The sequence below is a fragment of the Dama dama genome, chromosome 26 (assembly GCF_033118175.1).
Source record: "Dama dama isolate Ldn47 chromosome 26, ASM3311817v1, whole genome shotgun sequence".
Classification (NCBI taxonomy): Eukaryota; Metazoa; Chordata; class Mammalia; order Artiodactyla; family Cervidae; genus Dama; species Dama dama.
The window spans coordinates 21,809,881-21,834,217 of record NC_083706.1 but is presented as its reverse complement, the minus strand read 5'-3'; the positions used below and the strand labels follow the sequence as shown (position 1 = coordinate 21,834,217).

Sequence of the window (24,337 nt, the reverse complement as noted above, 5' to 3'; positions counted from 1 at the left end):
AATAAAAGCGCATGTTCACAAAAAGACTTGTGTAACAGCTTTATTCATTATGTAACCAGTAATGTGAAGAACCCACATGTTCATTAACTGGAGAATGAATTAACAATTTGTGGTTCTTTCATGTTGCTCATCAATGAGAAAGAGTGCACCAATGATATATGCACCAGTGCATGTGAAGCTCAGCAACGTTACGTTTTCAGAAAGACAGGAGACACACAAGACTGTATGTCGTGTATGTCTTTATTTATATTAACTTCCAGAATAGACGATGTTCATCTATCATGATAGATAAGTCAGAACAGTATTTGAATGTGGAGGGTGAGGTTCAGTGGAAATGGGCAGGAAAAGTTTTTGAGGTAATGTAAGTGTCATGTAGCTTTGTTGGGGTTTTGTGTCTATGGGTACATATACATTTGTCAAAACTTAAGGTTTAACTAGTTCACTGTATGTAGTTTATCAAAATAAACCATGAATGAGGAAAAAGTGAGTATATGAAACATTTTATCAAATAACCAAATCACTGGCAGTACTAATCAAGTTGTAGATGGCAATAGCCTACAAACCTTACCAGCATTTGTGTCCATTTTGTCCATTTGAAACCATTTGATTAGATTCAAAGGTAATTTTTAATTGTCACTGTAAACCAAAGTATAGACTCAAGCATGTTCTGAGTGTTCTAAGAACATATTATAACATTCAAGGGTGTGAAAGAGTTGAAACAGGGGTTGGACTATAACTTATAAATTAGTATTCTTTCTTGAAAGTCCAGTGTAAGTGGACACCTAGATGGCAAATCAAATAGAGCCCATTGCTGGAACATCTGTCAGGCCATATGCTTTGGCCTCAGGTTCAGTGTAGAAACTAAAATGCTAATGACTCCATCCATCATTACAGAGCTTGGTGGGCATGCATCGTTTGGTTGGACACAGAAATTGACCAGCAAAGTTACTGAAAGCAGGGAATTTTGTGGGGCGATTTGGTGGCACCATTTGTTTTGGTGAACTGAAATGGGGCTGTTCAACGTGTGACTGGTAATCCTTTGCAGACTGCCATCAAAGCAGTAGCGATTGGGCCAATCTGTCAGTAATCACCCCAGGTGCTGGCCGTGTGCCTTCTGAGCGGGCTGCCAAAGCAGGAGAGCCAGCCATCTCTTTGCCCTTGCTGAGGCTTGTCACTGCTAATGTAGTGTGATACAGCTAGTTTCTTAGCCAAGGGAAATGTCATTCCTTCTGGAGCAATGGATAATTTAAGCAATAGATTGGGAGTAGAATTAGTACAATGAGATGCAAATTGCTCTCAAAAACAACCAGCGAGAGGCTGACCTTTTGCAGTACCAACTGTTGTCAGCTGAGGTTCATTGAAAATGGTTGCTCTGAAACTTCTGGCCACATAGTGTTTTATCTGTCCAGGCAAATGTCTTGTTCCTATGTGACATGTGAACATCGTCACATAGCACTGGAAATCAGAAGCGTGATTTAAAAAAATGAATAATTTGAAAGTACAGAAATTTTATCTGGTGAAATATATCACTATCGTATTTCAAATGCCAACTAGTTGTTGCTCACAAAGCTCTTCTTGATGCTGCCATGCTATAATATTTTCTTATAATATAAATATATGTCTGTTTATACTGTCATACGAAGTGCCTGGCTTCCTGTATCATGCTTAATTTACACATGGAATTTTACTATCCCTGAAACTATTTCTTTTTGAGAAAAAAATCTGGTAATTTTTCATTTGTCATAATAAATGGAAAATCTTGGAAGAAATTAATCTATTCTTAGAAACATACAGTTTATAGTGGGCAGTTAATTGAGAAGGAATTTGAGAGGACTGTTTCAAAGCCAAACTGATTAAATATTTAACATGTGATTAATTCACATTGGGTACCATGGGGATAGGGGGAGAAAGGAATGAAATATAGTGAAATTGTACTAATGTCTGGATTTGATGATAGTTCTGACATTATTTTGGTGAAGGTTCTAACATTTTCTAGATCAATGGCCCTATGGCTGACACATATCTGAAATATTAGAATAACAAAAAGCAGTATATAATTACCAAAACCGTTAGTAAAGTCAGAGAAATTATGTCAGAATTGCTAAAGGTACATTGTTATCTTGAGACTTTTGGGAGACTGGATACATTTCTTCAAATAGAATATTGGGGACACAGAAGAGGCATTTAATTTGTTTTTTATAGACACTGAAGTACAATAATAACCAGTGGTTTCAAGCTATTTGGTGAGAGATATAAGCTGATTATAAGGAAGACCTTTGTAATTGCAGGGCTGTTGAAACCTCGAATGAGCTAGTCTAGGAGGTAGTAAAATTACAATTAGTGAAAGTAGCCAAGCATAATCTGGATAAGCATTTGCTAGAGATGTCGAGGACATTTAAGCATGAGCCTGAATACTTTTTTAAGATCCTTTCAGCCCTGGGAGATACTGGTATAACTGAGTAAGAGATCATATGGAATCTAAGTCCTGCGCTATTTCAGAGTTGAGAGAGCACTCCAAAGATTGGAGTAAGTTTAGTGAAATAGTCTTTAAAGGGCAAATGCAGGAGATGCAGTTTCAATCGCTGTGTCAGGAAGATCCCCTGGAGGGGGAAGTGGCAACCCATTCTAGTCTTCTTGCCTGGAAAATCCCATGGACAGAGGAGCCTGGCGGGTTACAGTCAGTGGGATTGGAAACAGGACTGAGCAGCTGAGCAGGCACATTGAAAGACATGTAGGACGTGGATAAGCAAGGATTAAGTGGGCATGCTCAGCACTGCAGTATGTGTGTGTTCATCAAGAGATGGATCTTCTTACAGTGGAAGGCTCACAATGGGAAGTAGAGGTAAATATAGTTTATGGAAGAGATGGGATGAGGCCATGATGGTGACAAAAGCAAGAAAGAAACTCCTGCTGGCAATATAGACATCACGTAGTGAGAGCCTAGGATTGGACTGTGCTGTTGAATTTTGAGAAAAATGTGAGGAGGGAAGGAGAGGGACCAATGGAAGAAGACTGTTGAGTTTGGATCAGGCTGATACCAGGTGAAAGAATCTGGGAGGATGTGAGTGAAGTAATACAGACAGATTACTCGAATCTTATAGAGTAATAAAGGTTTTTAATTGCCTTAAGCATTTACTTTTGACAGTCTATGAATGTGTTTCTCATTTTCTGTCTGAGAATTAATTTGCCCGTTCGACCCAACTGTTTACTTGTTTGTCCTTCTGCCTTGATAATTGCATGTGAGTTTTCCTAAACAGAAGTGAAAAATGGGGAAGCGTTTTCATTCCTTTTCACTCTTTCTAGCCTTAAAAAAGTTTACCAAGACAGTTTGAAGCTTGTGGCCAAGTTAACTCTCTGAGTGTTCCTGATTTCACTTAGGAGAGTTCAACTATGAAAAGGCTGTTGGTGCTATCCACCTTGCCTTCTGTATCCTGCGGCTCGCAGAGCAGGACTAGCATCAGAGAAGAGTATCAGACATGTTTGTACTTTCCTGACTCCTTGTAAACTGATAGATGCTTCCTAGCCTGCTGCTTAATTCTAATTTTCTCTGTTTATCCTATTTAAGTATTGAAGTGAAGTGTTAGTCACTCAGTCATGTCTGACTCTTTGCAACCCCATGGACTGTAGCCCGCTAGGCTCCTCTGTCCATGGAATTCTCCAGGTAAGAATACTGGAGTGGGTTGCCATTTCCTTCTCCAATTTGATTTATAATTAATTCTACTCCACTTAAAAGACCATGTTCTATTTGATAGCTAATAGCTATGACTCTTGTCAGTTCTGCTTTTCCTCAGGATATTGGTTTACTTGAGTTCATGGCGTTACATCTTCCGTCATGGCTTCATGTGAAGAATTATAATCATTGGTCTTAAAGTAAAATCACTGACCAAGTATCATTGATTATAATGTTTATCTTTTACTGTTTCCATTTTGGGTGTGTATGTATGTCACAAAGACCATCAGAAAGTGTAACCATATTTAATTTTTAGAATTGCTAAATATCCCTGAGGTCATTTTGGTTGGCTTTGTGTGACTTTCTACCATAAAAAGTTCAATGCCTCAAAGATATAATGCATTCTTTTCTTTCTTTGATTATTCATAAACTCTGAGTTTGTTGTCTGCAGATTACATAATTGATTATAAATGAGTAATGTGTGGAGTATTGTTTGTCTTCTTTACCTTTATTTATTTTTGTCTTATTTATAATTTATCTTTATTTATGTTTGTCTTATTTATCTTCTTTATTCCTGGAACATATCTGTGAAAGCCTGGCAGCGTAGAAGCTCAAGGATTTCTTCTTATCAATATCTATAAATAACAATTGACTACTTATTTTGTACAAGAGTAATACACTCTCCGACTGTTTGCGGGTCTGCCCTTCAGTGTGTTTTGCAGGTGTGTCCTGTCAAGCTCTTTACAACTTTTAATGAGCTCCTATGACCAGTGTTGCCATATGGGGTTCTGGCAGTGGGCTGGGTTTCTTCTTAATGAAAAGCAGTCTGATTTAAAGATCTAATATTTATAAAATTATTTTATTTTAGAGTAAAACATAGAGAAAACCTCACAAAAAAAGGAAAAGCTATGACTCAATGAATTTCTGTAAGATACCCACCACACAGATCATGAAGAAGACTACCAGCCACCCTAGAGGCTCTTTTCAAGTTCTCCATCTCAGACAGAACTGAGTCATCTCCCTACCCCTATAAATAATAATTATCATGACTTTTAGCCTTTGTTTTTCTTTTGATTTTTGTCATATATAATGTTAGACACTATAGATTAGTCTTGTCTATTTTTAAAAATATATCTTTTAAAGTCCTGTTAATCTCTGTGTCTTTCCTCTGTCCCTTTTTTCCCTCACAATTTATCTGTTGAGGAACCCAGGCCGTTTGAGTTGTGGTTTTCACACAGTCTGCATTTTACTGATTGCATACAAATGTCCTCTTCAGTTCAACATGTTCCTTTGAATTTCCTGAAAATTGGCAGCCAGATCTAGACTCAGGTTTGATCCTCTGGCAATGCTAGAGGTGGTGCATAGCGTGATTACCAGAGGCACAAAAATGTCTCATTCCTTTTTTTTTTTTGATCCTGATACCAATTGGTGCTTAATGTCTATATTCACTCCTGGAAGTTGTCAGTTGTGATATTCTAATTTTATTATTTCTTTTGTATTTTGTTTAATTAATGAAGACATGCTTCTCATCATCTACTATTTGACTATACAGTGACACAGTTCATTTAAAGAAAGGGATGGTAGCTTCTTAACTCTTTCTTTAATTAGTGGTTTTCAGTATAATTTGTTGGTTCCTAACATCATCAAAAGATGACAGATTCTTCCTCTTTTTTCTTTTTATTTAGTATCATGAACTCATGGATTTATACATATTTAATGGACTTCAATTCACTGCAATTACTACTGTTTTTTAAACTCAAATCATCCCACTTTTTGCTGGTGGTTGGCTCCTGAGTCCTTTTGATATGCCTTCAGTAATCTTTGATAACTTTCTTGTACTGTTGCAAGGAATTAGTTTATGTGATGTGGAACCTGGGTAAGCAAGTTAAAGTCTGTAAGTCAAGCTCTTGGAGAGGCCAGACTGGAATATTCAGCCACAGACTAAAGTTGCTATTCACAGGTGGAATTTCTTCTGCTTCAGGGAGGCCTCTGATCTACTCTTTAGTAATATTATCTAGGATATTCTCCCTTACCTAATGTTGGTTGGTTATGGACTTTAATCCCATCTACAAAATACCTTAGTAGAGACATCTAGTTAGTTAGTGTTTTGATTGAATAACTTGGGACTGTAGCCTTGTCAGGTTGACACATTAAAAGAGCATCACAATTATCAAATATATTATTCACTTAGATATCGTTTTATCTTCATAATATTGTTATTATTAGAATTTGCAGTTAGAACTTTTACACAGTTATCTCACCTAATATTCTCAGTATCTCTGTTGAATAAACCTTTAGAAATTGATGTCCCCATTTTTAGATGAAAAGGCAGAGAACTGAAAAGAAATGAGAAATTGTGAAGCTAATAAATAGTCATTTCAAGACTAGAACATAGGTGTCATCTCCCATAGTTCTATTTACTCATGACCTCTTTGTGTGGTTCCTCATATTTATCACCTTGTCCCAACATTGCAAAGATGCCTTTGCTTCTTAGGTTAAAATTCATTTTTGTGTTTAATAACTGACTTTATTTTTTGTTAAGCTTGGCTAATAATCCTGATTCTAGTAATTTGGTACCCCCAGCACATTTTTACCCTACTTTTTTCAGAATTATAACATTTGCATCCTCTTTTCCTGTGTCAAATACCATTTATTTGTTCAGTCCTTTTATTACCATGTAGTAAATGGGTGGTGAATTTAGTATTATAATTTTAGTGTAATTTCTCCTAAAGGAACATTATTTCCGTATTGTTTAATCTATTGAAGTTAGTATGATTTGTAATGGTTATAAATGAGTGCTTTTCTCAAAATAGTAACAATGTTTCTAATTTTTTAAATTTATAAATGTCTAAATCTTTGTTTACCATGATACTCTTTCGTGTTTCTAAAATTCTTTGATTTAATTGTTCAATAATAATGATGATGATGATAGCTTTATCTCTATGATACCTATGAGAAAGAAAAAAAATTCATATGGCAGACAAGTCCCAGGAAGGAACCCTCAGGTCTTTGGCTGGATTGTTATATGATTCACTGATTCACATCAACCTTAATTTTAGTGGGCAAATTTAAACTGAGATTAGTTTTGCAAAGAGCACCGGTACTGACAAATTATATGCAATCCCCTAAATATTATTTTATAGGAATTTAAATGCAAAACATAGAAAAACAATTGCTTGCTCTTTATCCAGCTCTTAAGAGGATGGAGGAGATACATAGCATTATGAAAGGCAGTGAAAAAGAAAGCAATAAATGTAATTTAATTTTTCTTCTTGTCATTAGAGTGAAATAATCTCTGCAAGTGTTCCAAGTACCACATTATTTAATTTAAAATTAAATCAGATTAATTTTATTCCTCAAGTTTTGAAAAGAGAAACAGAAATAAACTATTCCATATTTTAACCATACCATACTTACCTTTAGGATTTCAAGCTGGAAATAACAGAGAACCAAATGTGTCATATCATTAACAGGAAATCCAGAAATAGGTGGGGGGCTCTAAGAACTGTTGACATCATTTCATTTTTAAATTTTTAAAATTTTTCTCAAGAAAGTAAAGTGAGGATTTATTAAATGGTAGTACACCCTCAGAGTGAGAGTGGGCAGACTTGGGTGAGAAGCTTCTGACACCATTTTAGATATACGATCAAGAACCTGGTTCTGTTTTTCCTTAATGGGACATCCTCATCATTTTATTCATGACACTGAGAAAAGAAGAGGGCCCACTCTGCTTTCTCTAAAAGTGAGGAAATCTTTCTGGAAATAACATGGCTTATTCCTATTATTTCTCGTTGGCCAGGATCACACCCATTTTTCGACCTGTCAACTGCTTATGGGAATTGGACCTCCATGATTGTTTTTGACCAATTGTCTCGAGCTGAAATATCTTGATTCATAACCTATGGATCTTGTAAAAATATAGATTTTGATTCAGTAGATCTAAAGTGATCTCTGTAAACTTTGCATTTATAATAATCTGTCAGGTGATTCTAATGCTAATGCAATAATAGATACTGGGAAATAACCAATATTACCACTACACTACTTTATGCCGGGAACTGAACTTGACAAATAAATACTGCATGCACCCTGCGTGATGAAGCTTACTTAGTTTAATTAGAGGAGTGACAATAGTCAGCAATTCCAGTGACTTGCCTAGAGTTACTTGGTAAGTGATGAGTCTCAACAACCTGTACTAGAGACAAAATAAATAAGAAAGCGTGCCAAGGATCTGGGCGGGGTGGAGAGAAGAGGAATGAAGAAAGCAAAGTGCTAGGTTATAATCCTTGGATCATATAATTTTGTGGTTCTTAGTATTTCTCAGAGTTGGGGGTTTTGCAATGGTGAAATCACATAAAAATCTCCAAGCAGAATAAAGAGCCTGGAACTGAAGAATATAAAGGCAGAAAACTCTACGTGAACACCGCTGCATACAGATAAAATTGCCATTACTTCTTATTTCTGTCTTTCATAGCCCTGCCTACTCTGCTAAATTGATACCTTGTAGGCAGGCAAAGATCTATTATTTTGGATTATAAAATAAAAAGTTATCATTATTTTTGATTTCTGAAATGTACATGTCATAAACTGCTACTTTTAACTTTAATGCATTGCTTGAAGTAAATAAAATGCATTACTTGAAGCAAATAAAGTAAATAAAGCAATGTCTAGTGTAGTAGACTACATTTTCTCATTGATATAATGCATTGATAAAGACTCAACAACAAATAATCAACTCATTTGACTGGACCTGTGATATAAATGAAGCAAAAACAGCTCTGGTTTATTGTAGAGGAAATATTACTAAATTTTGTATCTTTAAACCTAGTTTTGAGTTTTAATCTTGCTACTAACAGGCTATTTATCACATTTCTGATCTTTCTGGATTTTGATTTTATAATCGATAAATGGAAATGACTATCACAGAAAATTTGAAATAGAGAACAGTGATAGAATCAGGATAACAGCTAATATAACATGAGGTACATGGAGGGGCTTATTAAGTGATTTTTGAAGAAAAATCTGAAATTATGGCTAAATTATTTTTATTGTTATTTTGAGAGATAATTAGCACCTAAGTGTACTATACTCATTAATTATATAAACAATGTACATCCTATTTAAGCATATACATGTTATAGCTTTATTAGTGTAATAAAAAACACGTACAAACAAAATGTAATCAACATAGTGATCTCCGGATGTGATCACCTTAAGTAGAGCCCTCAGCCATCTCTACGTTGTGGTTTAGCTCAGAAAGAACTTTGTGTGAATGATCTCTAGATGTCCTTGAGGTTCTATATTTCTGTAGCTTCCCTTTAGTATTCACTTTAATTAATAATTATTATATGTTTTGTTATAATAATTTATGAAAGCCTAAGGAAGTTTTACATGACCCTTATCTTAAAAAATATATGAATTTAGTATATGAATTTAGTACATTTTAACAAAGAACTTTATCCACAAAATAATGATAACATATTGCATAATATGATGCTGTGGAAGAAAAAATGCAAGATTTGAAACCCTACCTTCAGGATGATTTCAGTACACAAAAAGGTAAAAGGACAGGTACAGAATATGTAATAGGAGTGATTCAAGGTAGAAATGCTGGTGATTAAATTTTTATGATAATCTCTGAGTTTCTGAGACCCTATTCATGACAGTTTCAGTGGAGATGGCAGGTGGAAGAGTATGTTTAAATTGATCAAATGTGATCTTGAGGCTGAGTGGACACGTTTGACTTCATAGCTCATGTCATTATGGGCATCATCTAGGAATACCTAAGAGTTGTTGGTGTCCATTGTTGGGTAATTCAGATTTTTTAAGAGCAAATGACTGATTCCAGCAGAAGTCAGTAGTGTTCTTGTAACTGTTGCAAAGAAATAGAGTAGATCCTATATTGGCAGTACATAAACAATGGAAAGTTTTTAAAAACTTGGAATTCTTCCAGGCTAGTGAAAATTTCTGAAATCGCTGCTTATAAAGTAAATTAGGGTCAGAAGGTGAGGTCTCACTAACAGTGCAGAAGACTGAAGGACTAGGAGACAATCTCACCAACAATTGTGATTCAGATTGAGAAAGCTATTTTAGCATAGGGTCCAGGTAGTAGTGAAGCTGATGAGTGTGGCTGAGGCCTAGGTGAATTTTGGGATCATGAGAATATTCACAGAACTATGGTGGAGAGGTAGATAATTGATAATTGATAATTGGTAGATAATTGATTGGAAGTCATTGCACAAGCTGGGAATTCCAGAAGTTGAGAGGTTGTTTGAGTGGGATTGTGAAAGAGCGGTCTGCACGTGAGGAACTGGGATAGAGGGTAAAGTAGACAACACCGTGCCTTCCTTTGGGAAAAGTTTGGAGGAAAGTGTTACTGTGAGATGACTGACAATGAAAATGGAAAGATGACATAATCATCATTAAGAGTAAAACATTAAGGGTAAACTCATCACAGAAGAAGATAGATTTTGAAATCCATCTTGAAAGACGGTGCTAAAAGATGTGAGTGTGTTTGTGCATGAGTAAGATAATTTAGAAGGCAGGGTAGGACGTGGGAGTTGACTGGTCTTGCCGAAGGAAGAACTGAGAACTGTAACTGGTAGTAAGAAAGGTGGTGGACGATGGAGAGCATCACTGGAGGTGTAAGTTAGGGGAGATGAGGTGAGGGCAGGTAGCTGTATGAGTGCTGGGTCATGGTCTGCCTTCTGGTTGGAAAATTCATATTAAATAATGTGATAACTGAAAAAATGCAGGTTGAGATTTGCATGCATAAAGTTTTTTTGTTTGTTTGTTATGTGATTTATAGGGAGAATTCAGGCTGCGTTTTATGAATTTATATTTTAGGGCTGGTGAGTATAAGTTGCTCTTACTCTTTGTGGGTTAGGAACAAAGAATTAACAAAACACTCAATGAATGAAAAATGCCAATGTCAAATTTGGGACTTTTTATCTGCAGGTATATAAGCGTATACAGACACATGCATATATACAAGATAATATGCATGCATATATCATTTCAGATATAGAGAAGAGTGTTAAAGATACAGTAGATTTTAACATTTTAAAACTTATTAATTAATTCCTTTATTATTTACTTGTTTAAAAATGCAAAGTATTTCAAACATTCAAAAACATTTATAAAAAAACAAAAATTGACCGCTTACATGCCCACCACTCTAATTTAATAGAAACTGACATTTTGCATTTTTGTCTCTTAATTTTTCTAAGCAACTTTTCCCCTTAGATTTAAACATATATTTCAGAGGAATATAGGAGATGTTCTACATTTTTTACCAGGACTGTACTGGTTTTAGTTTGCTTAGTTTAACTGCCATGTTGAATTTTACTGATTGGATAAATTTCAGTTCATATATCCACTACTCAGATATATTTTATGGGGTGTTTCCCATACTTAACTATTACAAATGATTCTGAGTTGAGCATTCTTGTACATATCTGTGATCACACATGAAAGGGTGATCCAAGTGTTGAAATGGAACTGTTCGGTTCTATGTTTTATGCAACTTCAGCTTTACTAGATAGTAGCAAATAATTTTCTAACATGACTAACCATGTACACTTCCACGGGTAATTTTACTATTCTATTTTACACTATTTGATGAGATTATACATCAAATAATGTAAAAGGATACTAAGAATACTTAGCATTTTACCTACCAGAAGTGAGAATGAGGATCATGGCCATTTATCTTTCATAGTTGTGGCTTTTCTTTGCCCTTTGTGCTATCTTTGACTAAAAGAATTTTTAAATTTAGGCTGAGGATCTCTTTTCATGGTTATTATACACACACATTTTCTCTCTTTATAGCCTGTCCATTTGTTGACAGGATTATTTGTCTTTTTCCTTATTGAACTGTAGGAGAATTTTACATAACCTGACTATTTATCTTTGATGGTTATTTTCATGACAAATATCTTATCATCGTTTGTGGCTTGCTTTTTTCACTTTATATATGATATCTTTCAATATATAGAAGTTAGCAATTTTATTATAGTTGAATTTGTCAACCACATTCTTTATGGTCTTGTGTGAGGCATCCTGATATTATAAATATGTTTTCCAATAGTTCATTTTGAAAGTTGACAGATATGCTTTTAACTTTTAGGTTCCTTTGATTACTTCTTTTAAATGGTATAAATTGGCTGTCATTAATGCCAAAGAGATAAAAGTTTGTAAAGAGTACAGATTTTGGCTTGACTGTAAATTATTCATTAGTATTTTATAGTCATCCTGTCATGATTGCATGCTATGCATTTAGAATACTGAGATGCATCGACCATGGACTTAGTCTCCTGAAAGGGACAAACCTATTAAGCACATGAAGTGCAGTAAAAGGGCTAAAAGAAGACTTTACATGTATAAAGCCTGGGAGAAGGGAGATGGCAGTGAATTATTTGCCAAGAAGCCATTATCTGTTCTGCTAATTCATATATTCTGGGCTAATAGAAATTTTATGGAAAACTGAGATTACTATTATAGTTTAGCACTATACCCCTTAAGGGATACCAATATTACATCCGTTTTGTGATTGAAAGACAACAGTGAAAATTTGTGGGGCTACACAGATATTTTCATCCTAATTTTAACAAATAGTAAGTTATCACAGATGTTGGTTGCCAAGATGCTTTAAATTTCTGGAAATGTTAAAACCCTGTTTTATAGAAGATTGGTTTTTGTTTACAGAGACGAAATGGTGAAGATATACCTGTGGCTCAGACTAAGAACATCAATCACAGAAGATTTGCTGCTTCCTTTAGATTGCAAGAAGTGACAAAAACTGACCAGGATTTGTATCGCTGTGTAACTCAGTCAGAACGAGGTTCTGGTGTGTCCAATTTTGCTCAACTTATTGTAAGAGGTAAAGTAAAATTGCTTTCACTTCATGAAATTGCATGGCTTCATTAGAACAGAAGCAACTTTTGTAGATATTTGGATTGATTTTTAAATCTAGAGCTCTTTATCTCAAATCACTGTAAAAACCATATCATTATAAAAGTTTTGAGAATGTCTTAAGGTCAAAATAAGACTGTTGTTATATACTGTATCACGCAAGTTTCAGTTAAGTGATTTTTATCAAAAGAAATCTATTTAATACTCCAACAGGGCTAAACATATGTAAATCCTTTATTTTGCCATCAATTTAAGGCTACCAGAGGGATTGGTGAGGGATTATGATATATTGGTACTTTTCTTTAACGGATACTGGAAAAACAAGTACATGTGCACAATGTCTATTACATTTATTGAACATTGACTGAGTCCCTATGTAATTCACTGTTCTAGGTTGTGGAGATACAATGGTTAGTAAAATACAAAGACCCTCCCCTATGTATGTAGGGCTTCCCTTGTGGCTCAGATGGTAAAGAGTCTGCCTGCAGTGCGGGAGACCCAGGTTTGATCCCTGGGTCAGGAAGATCCCCTGGAGAAGGAAGTGGCAACCAACTCCAGCATTCTTGCCTGGAAAATCCCATGGATGGAGGAGCCTGGCAGGCTATATTGTCCATGGGGTCACAAAGAGTTGGACACAACTGGGCAACTTCACTTTCTTTTCCCTATGTAGCTTAACACTGAGGTATAATAGGCACAACATATATGAAATTGTAGTATCACATCATGGGATGTGTTATGAATAAAAATAAATACATGAAATGAGGGGGATTGATGGTTTAGTTAAGATGATCTGGAAGGCCTCTTTGTGAACATGACAACTGAGCTGAATCCTTCAAAAATGAGGACATCAGCCATGTGAAAATTTAGAGGAAAAGCAACTTTTGATGAATAGATTATGATGCATCAATTGTTTATAATAACAAGTGAAAATAGTTATAAACCATATAAGTCTCTTCAAGGAGAAGTTTGGCAGATTTTAACAAAAACATTTCATCTGGACTGAGATTTGTCAGAGGTGTCGGGGAAGGCCTTTGTCATTGACTTTCTTTGAGATAGAATCTGAAAGTTGAGAAAAAGTTGCTCAGATGAAGGTTGTAGTTTTGAGGGGCAGGGGTGAGAAAAAGAAGGATCGCCAGGCAGAGAGCAAACCAAGTGTCAGAGCTTAGAGGCTAGAAGGAGAAAACGAGATAATCCACATTCAAGTTAATACATTTTATAATGCTTAACATCAAATGTCTCTTACGTGTATTATTTCATTGTTAGATTTACTTGATTTTAATACTTTAACCTTTAGTACTTTCAGAAGAAAATTGAAATTCAGACTATTTGATAATTGCCCAAGGCCACAAAGATCTAATAACTGGCTGAGCAAGAATTTAATTCCATGTTTCTTAACTCCTGGTGCTGGGCTCATTCCTTTCCACCAAAGCTTTATCTCACATTAACATTATTAAATAATGCTATTAGCTGCTTGTAATGCTTTTGTCTTGAGAGATTCTGTAGCTCATTAAAAAAGAAAAGTTTATCTTTGTAAATTGGATAGAACTCTATTATAAATAAAACTTTGCTTATAGCTCCAGAGTCACCTTATAGCACATGCTTTCGTTCATGAAATCACAGCCCCAATTCATTCTAACAAGAAAATATGGTAATATTTAACTCCAGTGTTTAGGTAAACAATTTAACATATATTCGTATATGTTTGTATATTCATCTTTGGTGAGCCCTTTTCCTGCATCCTTCTCGCCTGAGCCTGATGGTACCTTTGGAAAGCCTGAAGGTGTCCTTGGGTAATCTTCAGAGTGATTAATATGCTATGGATATAAGGTGGGTGTGCTCTTGAGTCATCGTGCTCGCTGTATCTTCACGAGGCTGTATGTGCGTTCATGATATGCAGCCACTGACGGAGACAGTAGCTTTTAATAATGCAGCTCGAGTGCTTTTGACTAACCTACCGTTTTATATGTGTGTGTGTGTGTGCGCGCGTGCGTGTGTGTGCTCAGTTGCTCAGTTGTGTCTGAGTCTTTGTGGCCCCAGGGACTGTAGCCCTCCAGGATTCTCTGCCCACGAAATTTTCCAGGCAAGAATACTGGAGTGGGGTACAATTTCCTATTCCAGGGGATCATCCTGACCCATATATATATGGATCGTCCTGACCCATATATATAGAGAGAGGCATAAATATAGATCTATAGATACAAAAATTTTTGAAGAAGTGGCCTCTGATGTATTCAACATTTATAAAAGGTAGAGTTGAAGGCTTTATCCAGGTGCTCCCTTTAAACGTAAATTTCCTTCTTTCAGATAGGCATTTAGTGCCTGTTTATTTTAAAAGAGACTTATTTTGGATTATTAGATCTCCCTTGTTTATATGAATTGAAAAGTAGATTTTATCAGAGCTTGCTTTTCTTTGCTTAGAGAATCTATATTATGGCTATTCTAGGAGTGCTACTTGAGAAGTAACTAATTATTTCAATAACATTTATAAAAGGTATCTCTGAATTTCATAGAAAATCTTAGCTATTTTTCTTTCCCCTTTTTCCTTTTTGTTTTTTTATGACGTTCCTGCCATTTAACCTGTATTTTGTTTTACATTTTATATTGTACTTGTTGAGTAAAGATATGATGGTGCTGTGAGTGTACTATCCAGAATCTGTTTACATTTTAGAAATACATTTTGATAGTTTGGGCACTGTTCCTTTTCTTTTTCATATATTTTACTTTGATGTATATTTAACACTTACAGGTGATACTTTGCTAGGAGTTTGATTTGAAAGCTAATATGAAACAATACATTCTCTTGTTTGTTCAATAACCACCAAATAAATATTGCTAACCACAAAATACACCCTTTGGGGTCAGCTCTCCTGGTGTTGAAATAGCACTGAGAATTAACTATGGTGACAAGTCTTGTCTCTCATTGGCACTTTCAAAGCTGACATCCTGTTACATGGATAAAAAAGATGGTAATTTTAAAGGAAATTTTTGGGGCAGTGATACGAATAGTCTTTAATAAGATCTGGCATAGTATTGCCTGTTGTCAAAGATGACCCAAGGGTAAGAGTTTATTAGTGCATTTTCTCCTAAACTGAAAGTGACAGGGCATGCTTAAGGCTCTTTGGTTGCTGTTTGTTACAAATGAAAATTTCACTGCAGAATTCTCATGTTGAAGAGTATTGATCTCTGTGTTCCCACAGACAGAGGAAGAAAAAAAAATGCTGAAATAGAATATACTTTATCATGACTTTAGCTTTGCTTCCAGATCATTTTGAGTAATGATAACATTTTCAGTTTGTGGAAGCCAATCTTTATTGACAAAGAAGATTTTACAGAGACGAAATGAAGAGCAGATGTTTTGCTCAGTGTTTCTACAAGATGGAAGTGTAAAAAATGTGAAATACACATTGACATGTGTTTATAAACTTCAGATAAAAAGCACCACCTGTAGTCTGTTATGTTATAGATTCTCATTCTTTTAAAAAAATTTAGTTGAAAGATAATTGCTTTACAATACTGTGTTGGTTTCTGCCATGTGGTACATGTACACAGTGAAATGCTCAGTTCAGTTCAATTTGATTTGGTCGCTCAGTCGTGTCCGCCTCTTTGTGACCCCATGGACTGCAGCACGCCGGGCCTCCCTGTCCCATCAGCAACTCCTGGAGCTTACTCAAACTTATGTCCATCGAGTCGGTGATGCCATCAAACCGTCTCATCCTCTGTCGTCCCCTTCTCCTCCTGCCCTCAGTCTTTCCCAGCATCAGAGTCTTTTCTAATGAGTCGGCTCTTTGCATCAGGTGGCCAAAGTATTGGAGTTTCACCTTTAGCATCAGTCCTTCCAATGAATATTCAGAACTGATTTCCTTTAGGATGGACTGGTTGGATCTCCTTGTAGTCCAAGGGACTCTCAAGAGCCTTCTCCAACACCACAGTTCAAAAACATCAATTCTTCGGCACTCAGCTTTCTTTTTTTTAGTCCAACTCTCACATCCCTACATGATTACTGGGAAAACCACAGCTTTGACTAGACAGTCCTTTGTTGGCAAAGTGATGTCTCTGCTTTTTAATATGCTGTCTAGGTTGGTCATAGCTTTTCTTCCAAGGAGCAAGCATCTTTTAATTTCACGGCTGCAGTCACATCTGCAGTGATATTGGAGCCCCCCAAAATAAATGTTTCTAACTGTTTCCATTGTTTCCCCATCTATTTGCCATGAAGTGTTGGGACCAGATGCCATGATCTTAGTTTTCTGAATGTTGAGTTTTAAGCCAAGTTTTTCACTCTCCTCTTTCCCTTTCGTCAAGAGGCTCTTTAGTTCTTCTTTGCCTTTTGCCATAAGGGTGGTGTCATCTGCATATCTGAGGTTATTGATATTTCTCCTGGCATGTTGATTCCCCCTTGTGCTTCATCCAGCCTGGCATTTCACATAATGTTTTCTGCATATAAGTTAAATAAGCAGAGTGACAATGTACAGCCTTGCTGTATTCTTTTTCCCAATTTTGAACCGGTCCATTGTTCCCTGTCTAGTTCTAACTGTAGCTTCTTGAACTGCATACAGATTTCTCAGGAGGCAGGTAAGGTAGTCTGGTATTCCCCTACTTTGAAGAATTTTCCACAGTTTGTGATCCACACAGTCAAAGGCTTTGGCATAGTCAATAAAGCAGAAGCAAGTGGAACTGTCTTGCTTTTTTGATGAGCCAAAGGATGTTGGCAATTTGATCTCTGGTTCCTCTGTCTTTTCTAAATCCAGCTTGAACAGCTTAAAGTTCATGGTTCAGGTATTGCTGAAGCCTGGCTTGGAGAATTTTGAGCATTACTTTGCTTGCGTGTGAGATGAGTGCAATTGTGTGTTAGTTTGAACATTCTTTGGCATTGCCTTTCTTTGGGATCGGAATGAAAACTGACCTTTTCCAGTCCTGTGGCCCTTGCTGAGTTTTCCGAATTTGCTGACATATTGAGTGCAACAGTTTCACAGCATCATCTTTTAGGATTTGAAATAACTCAGCTGGAATTCCATCACGTCCAGTAGCTTTGTTCGTTGAGATGCTTCCTAAGGCCTACCAGCCTTTGCATTCCAGGATGGTGAGTGATCACACCATCATGATTACCTGGGTTGTGAAGCTCTTTTTTGTACAATTCTTCTGTGTATTCTTGCCACCTCTTCTTAATATCTTCTGCTTCTGTTAGGTCCATACCATTTCTGTCCTTTATTGAGCCCATTTTTGCATGAAATGTTCCCTTGTTATCTCTAATTTTCTCAAAGAGATCTGTTGTCTTTCCCATTCTATTTCTTTGCATTGATCAATGAGGAAGGCTTTCTTATCTCTCCTTGCTATTCTTTGGAACTCTGCATTCAAATAGGTATATCTTTCCTTTTATCCTTGCCTTTAGCTTCTCTTCCTTTCTCAGCTATTTGTAAGGCCTCCTCAGACATAAATCAGAGTCTCATTCTTGATCTCCTTTCTTTTCCACCTGGCTGAATCAAAGATGTAACTAAATTTCTAGCCAACTGACCCACAATAAACTTTTATAAAATTCTGATTGCTACAACTGACACTCAATTTCTATTCCCATTTGTTAACTGTGCTTTTCTATTATTTCTATCTGTGAAACTCTTAATTACATTTTTGAAGTTCTTTAATGTGAAAGGCAAAGTCTTTTCTATGTCTTTGTTGTTGCTTAGACAACATTTCAGTGGTGTGTAATAGCCATTATTAAAATTTGCTGGACATACATATTCAATTAATGCTGTTATCTATTCCTAATGAATACCACTGACCTCTAGCTGTAAAATGAAGTGATTGTCGACACATGTACAAGTGGAGGTGGCCCTGTAAAGCAATTTGCTGTAAAGCAAAATGCAAACACTGAAATTTTCAGTGTTGGAATCATAAGGACTTTGGATTGTTGTTGGTATTTCCCTTTGCTGCTGCTGCGTGGTTTCAGTTGTGTCCGACTCTGGGCGACCCCATAGACGGCAGCCCACCAGGCTCCACCCTCCCTGGGATTCTCCAGGCAAGAACACTGGAGTGGGTTGCCATTTCCTTCTCCAATGCATGAAAGTGAAAAGTGAAAGCTTTGCAGGACAATACAAATTAAAGATAAGGGTATTTGCTGACTTTTATAACTGAAAGGTGCCAGAGATAGGCTTCAGGGTTGGTTCATTTAATCGTGAGAGATCCAGGTTCTTTTCCTGTTCTTCACTCTGGAGTTCATAGTTTTGGCTAAGTCAGGGTCCCTTGATGGTCACAGGATAGCCATATCCTTTGGTCTTATCCACATGGGGATACAAAGGTTACCACCTCTCACACATATCAAAGATTGCATGACTGCATATGGAGAGACGACTGGAATGACCAGTAGAGGACTTTTGTAAGTGGGACTGCAGAGGAAATCATTGTTATTCAGAGGGAGTCATAATTCTATTCACATAAAAGAGGAACTGAGGATGTTTTTCACAAAAGGTACAACTTTACCTTGAAGGACGTGCAGAGTTTGGAACTTGGTAATGTGGGAGAAGGGCGTTATTGTAACAAGTCAGGGAACAGTAGAAAATTGGACTTTGTGGGGAATGACGCACTGTTAATGGAGTTGCTTGTACATACTCTACAACTTACCCACTACTCCTGTGAAGGAAAGCTGTCCAAACTAACACTAAGTTTGCATTTGAACCTTTCAGATTCTACCCTTATTGTAATCATGTGTAGTTTATGTTCCATTAGAGTCTGTCTAGTCCATCTTTGTTTGCTACAGCATTTGGCATATTTTTTACATAAATATAAGTGATACTATTCTAAAAATTCATAAATAAAATGTAGCTGAAGTCAGAGCAGTGGGGCTGACTCTTAAAGATATAAGGAATGAATGATGAACTACATCCCTGCCTTAACTAGGATTACTGGGAATAGGAAGATTACTATGGAGGGAAGATTACTGGGATAGAGGAAAAGATGATGGCTCTTTGTTTTTTTGTAGTATCTGAACCAGTCTTATATGAACTAGGAGGGTACTTTTTGTTTAGCATGGATTTTTTCTCACCTGAAAGACAATCTTGATTTAACCAACATGTTGTAGTCTATTGTATATATCAGTTAAAAATCATATCTGACGCTCTCATTTTACTGTTTTTATAATAGAAACAAGGGCACTTGAGAAGTGGAAAACACACTTATTAACACTCTTGTTAGCTGGTGGTTGAAAAGCCATGGAATTTCTAGCTTGCATCCTTTAGCATTCTCTTTAATACCACACACTGCTGATTGTTAGCTAGTTTTCATAGCACAGTTAGTTTTCATTCAAGCTGACTCTTGAATTCATGTATAGATTCTTTTTCTAACAGTGACTTAAAAATCCCTTTTCTTTGCTTCTATTGTAAAAACTAGTCAACTTGACAGCAAATTTAAGAGTTATCTTGGAAAATTCAGTTTAAGCGTAAGAACACAAGTATAAACCACATACAAATTTTCCCCAACTGCCCCTGCGTTAGGGAGATATCTGCAGTCAGTCAGGGGATACCAAATGTGTCAAACTTGGAGGAGACCACAAATGTGGCATGTGTAAAAACGCTATATTGGTACCCTTGAGTAAGATAAAAGGAGTATTTGGAGTCTCCTCTCATCCATAGGAGCTGCTTGTAATTCAGGTGATTCCATTCAATGTACAAGATGTCTGGAACATTTTTAAATTCTCAATGAGCAAAAGGATACTGGATGTCCTTTATTTTAGGTAGTATTTTATTACTGAAACACTGTTCTATCCACTATTGTGCTCCATTATTACAAATAATTTTTCCTATTAATTTTCTCCTCCTTCATGTTCCCTTGTGCTATTTGCTGAAAGTGACAGAGTACAGCATTGTCTCCCTAGAGCAGTGATTTTCATGCTATTTATTTTCTTGTTTGTTTTAAAAATGAAAATGCAATAAGACTTCTTTCTCAAAGAATTTCTGAGTGTGTTTGCATAGGTGAATCAGATGTAGAGCTCTGTCTAATGTTTAGCCGTTGAGGCACTGATCATGGTTTTTTTTGGAATGTGTCTTTGAGGGCTTTGCTTTCGTTGGCACTTTGTTCTTAAGAATTTAAGAGGATCAAAGAGCTAACAGGATGATCTGTGTGCCAAATCATTCTTTCTGCTGGACTCTGTGTGCTCAGCCGCTCAGTCATGTCCGACTCTCTGCAGACCCATGGACTGTGGCCCACCAAGCGCCTCTGTCCGTGGGGATTCTCTAGGCAAGAATACTGCAGTAGGTTGCCATGCCCTTCTCCAGAGGATCTTCTCAACCCAGGGACTGAACCCAGGTCTCTTGCATTGCAGGCAGATTCTTTACCATCTGAGTTACCAGGGAAGCCCCCTGTTGAACTCTAGGGAATTTGATTTCAGAGCACTGTTTATAGGTCTGCACTTTTCTTCTGAGCCTCTCAATTCTATTTTCTTGGAGTTTGTGATAAATATTTCTTCTGAAGAATATATGTAAACGTCCCAGATTTTGTAATTTATATTCCCCTCCCTGCTCCTTCTTTTTCTTTCTCTTAGCCCAAACCAAAAAGGAGGCAATGAAGTCAATTTGTAATTTAATTGAAAAGTCAACTAACAGCCTTTATGGAGTACTTAAAATGGTGAGGGGCTACCCTCATAGCTGAATTGGTAAAGAATCCACCTGCAGTGCAGGAGACCCCGGTTCGATTCCTGGGTCAGGAAGATCCACAGGAGAAAGGATAGGCTACCCACCTCACTATTCTTGGGCTTCCCTTGTGGCTCAGCGGGTAGAGTCCGCCTGCAATGTGGTAGACCTGGGTTCGATCCCCGGTAGCTCCCTGGAGCTACCCACTTCAGTATTCTAGTCTAGAGAATTCCATGGACTGTGTATATAGTCCATGGGGTCGCAAAGAGTTGGATATGACTGACCGACTTTCACTGTCACTTCACTTTCACTAAATTGGTTATAATAGGCATCAGGAAATTACTAAGAAACCTCAGATGTAATCTCAGCTCTCAAGCAATGTATAATTTAATTAATTGTATAGGAGAATGTTGAATTCTTGAATATTTGGGCACAGGGTTTTGACTTTGATTTTGGTCAGATTTTTAATTTATAGAGGGAAAAATAATATCCTCCAATAAGTAGAAAATATACCAATGGATATTTACCAAACTTATTAAGCACTATTTTGGTATATAATGTGGCATATAATTTGTACTATGAGAGTCTTATCAAATGTGAAACTGAAGCTCTATAGCTGATAGACTGGAGTAAATCATCAAAGCAGAGAGATAATTCATAGTTTTCAGTGATATGTGTGTGCCGATGGTGGTATAAGTGGTGTGGTTGGACTGGACTCCATTAATTGTAGATCTTGAATTTCTTCCACTTTTCCACCACTTCATCTTCTAGAGTCAGTAATAGCAGGCTTCCCAACCAGTGTATGATTGACAGATGTTTCAGTGTTAAACTTTTTTTCAGTTAACATAAACTGTTTACAAGTTAGATGTTCACATCTTTTTAAAAACAAGCTAATCCACATTCTGCTTACTAGTGAAATGGCATCAGGAACCTGACTTTCTAAGCACAAACTAGGAAATACACGGAAACAGAAACCACTGATGAAATGTTAAGTGGAAGTAAATATCAGGTAAATCAGTCAAAACCAACTTATTCAGCAAAGCTTATCGTATTTTTACTGTAGAAAGAACTTTCCTTTCCATCTGGGTTAATATAAATCATGTTATTTCCTTTTCTGAGAAACATTTGGACTAGTAAGAAATAAAAACAGTCGAAGGTCAACACAAATAGGTACAGATAAACATTTATGTTCTGTTAATTCTGTGCATGGATTGTGTTTAGTTCATAGTTAACTAGTTTTTATAAAAAAGAAAAAATATAACATTTTAATGTTGAACATGAGGATTTAGAGGCTGAGGACTAGACAGAGATTAAATAATTGTGGCAAAGTATGAGCAGCTTTTCTCAGGGCATAAATCCATTACAACTTCTCCTTATACAGCTTTCTCTTAGCTCTGATGTTCATTTTAGAGAAATTGTGGCCTACAGAAGCGGCCTTATCTCTCATGGGCTGTAGGGACAGGGTTGTATTTAACTTTAGGATATAATTTAGATGATAACTCTGTTTTGCTTTGCTTTCCGCCTTCTGAGCCCTCAACAAAGAACATATTTTGTTGTCTTTTCTGTAGTGTTGTGCAATTCAGAATTAGATTTAGTTGTAATGGCACAGAATCTGTCCTTGTGTTAAAACAACAAAGAAACAACAAATGAATAATTACCTGTACCACTGTTAGGAAGAAATTTTACCCACATGGTTATTTACATTTTCCTAATTGCCACTTGGATATTCTATCATCATCATGTGCATATGGAAAGAACCATTACTATTCTTAGTTTACCTGCTACCCCCTCCAGTGAATTTCCTTCACATTAGTGAAAAAGAAAAATCACAGTGCTTTTCTGGTCCAAAGAATTTAAATGAAATATGCTCTGGATACCACTCAAAATTTCTTTTCCATCACTCACCTCCTTAATCCACAGCAAGCATACTCCTGCCATTGTACTATTAGAGTTGCTATTTCCTCCACCTGGATTTTCTCTTTTTCCCCTCAAATACATGCATACTTTCACATTCTTATCTTATTCAGGTTTCTCTCAGTTTTTTCCAAAATACTTAAAAGTCAGATGATAGTTATTTTCCAGTACAAAAGAAAATTCATTGATTTTGTTTTATAATATTTTTTTCTCCAGAGTATTTAGCTCTAAGTTTTCAAAAGATCTTTTTGTAACACCTACTATTAGTATGTGCAGAACAAATATTTGTACAAGACAGTGGTCTGAAATATACTCACATTGTTGGGTGAAATATAGCAGCTAGATATACATATGTTAATAAACTGTTTCTTTCATTTTCTGAGTTTTACTACATATCCTTTGGGTGCTCAGCACTTTGCCATCAGAGCCATTGCTTTCATCCATATCACCATTTTATTTTTACTGTGCTTTTTACTTTTTTTAAATTAAGGAAAAATTTCTATGTGCTGAGACTTTATTTTTATTGAGGTTTAATTGATTTATAATATATTAGTTTCAGGTGTACAACATAATGATTCAATACTTTTATAGATTATACTCCATTTAAAGTTATTACAAAATAATGGCTTTATTTCCCTGTGTAGTACAATATATCTTTGTTACTTATTTTGTACATCATAGTTTGTATCTCTTAATCCCATATGCCTGTCTTGCCCCTTCCCCCTCCCATCTCCAGACTGGTAGTCAGGGAAAGTGAAAGTGAAAGTCACTCAGTGGTGTCCAACTCTGTGACCCCACTGACTATACATACAGTCCATAGAATTCTCTAGGCCTGAATACTGGAGTTGGGTAGCCTTTCCCTTCTCCAGGGGATCTTCCTAACCCAGGGATCGAACCCAGGTCTCCCTCATTTCAGGGAGATTCTTTACCAGCTGAGCCACAAGGGAAGCCCAAGAATACTGGAGTGGATAGCCTATCCCTTCTCCAGTGGATCTTCCTGACCCAGGAATCAAACTGGGGTCTCCTGCATTGCAGGCAGATTCTTTACTAACTGAGCTATCTGGGAATCACTAGTTGTTCTCTGTATCTGTGAGCTTTTTACTGTACTTTTGTAAAGAGTGCTCACTGGTCTCCCCCCATGAGCACTTGCCTCCTCTGAGTCAGTCTTCACACAATAGCTGACAGACTGACTGCTCTTCTGATTCTTACGGCTTCTTGGTTAGGC

The 24,337-nt window shown here is 36.5% G+C and overlaps 1 protein-coding gene across 4 annotated transcripts in view; it reads left to right on the top strand.

Moving 5' to 3' along the window:
* PTPRK (protein tyrosine phosphatase receptor type K) overlaps window positions 1–24,337 on the top strand; it is a 611,833-nt gene that overhangs the window by 328,113 nt on the left and 259,383 nt on the right. For all 4 annotated transcript variants that reach the window (XM_061130449.1, XM_061130448.1, XM_061130452.1 and 1 more), the window contains exon 6: window positions 12,377–12,551. In XM_061130449.1, coding sequence (XP_060986432.1) covers window positions 12,377–12,551 — 175 coding nt within the window. The remainder of the gene's footprint in view (window positions 1–12,376; window positions 12,552–24,337) is intronic.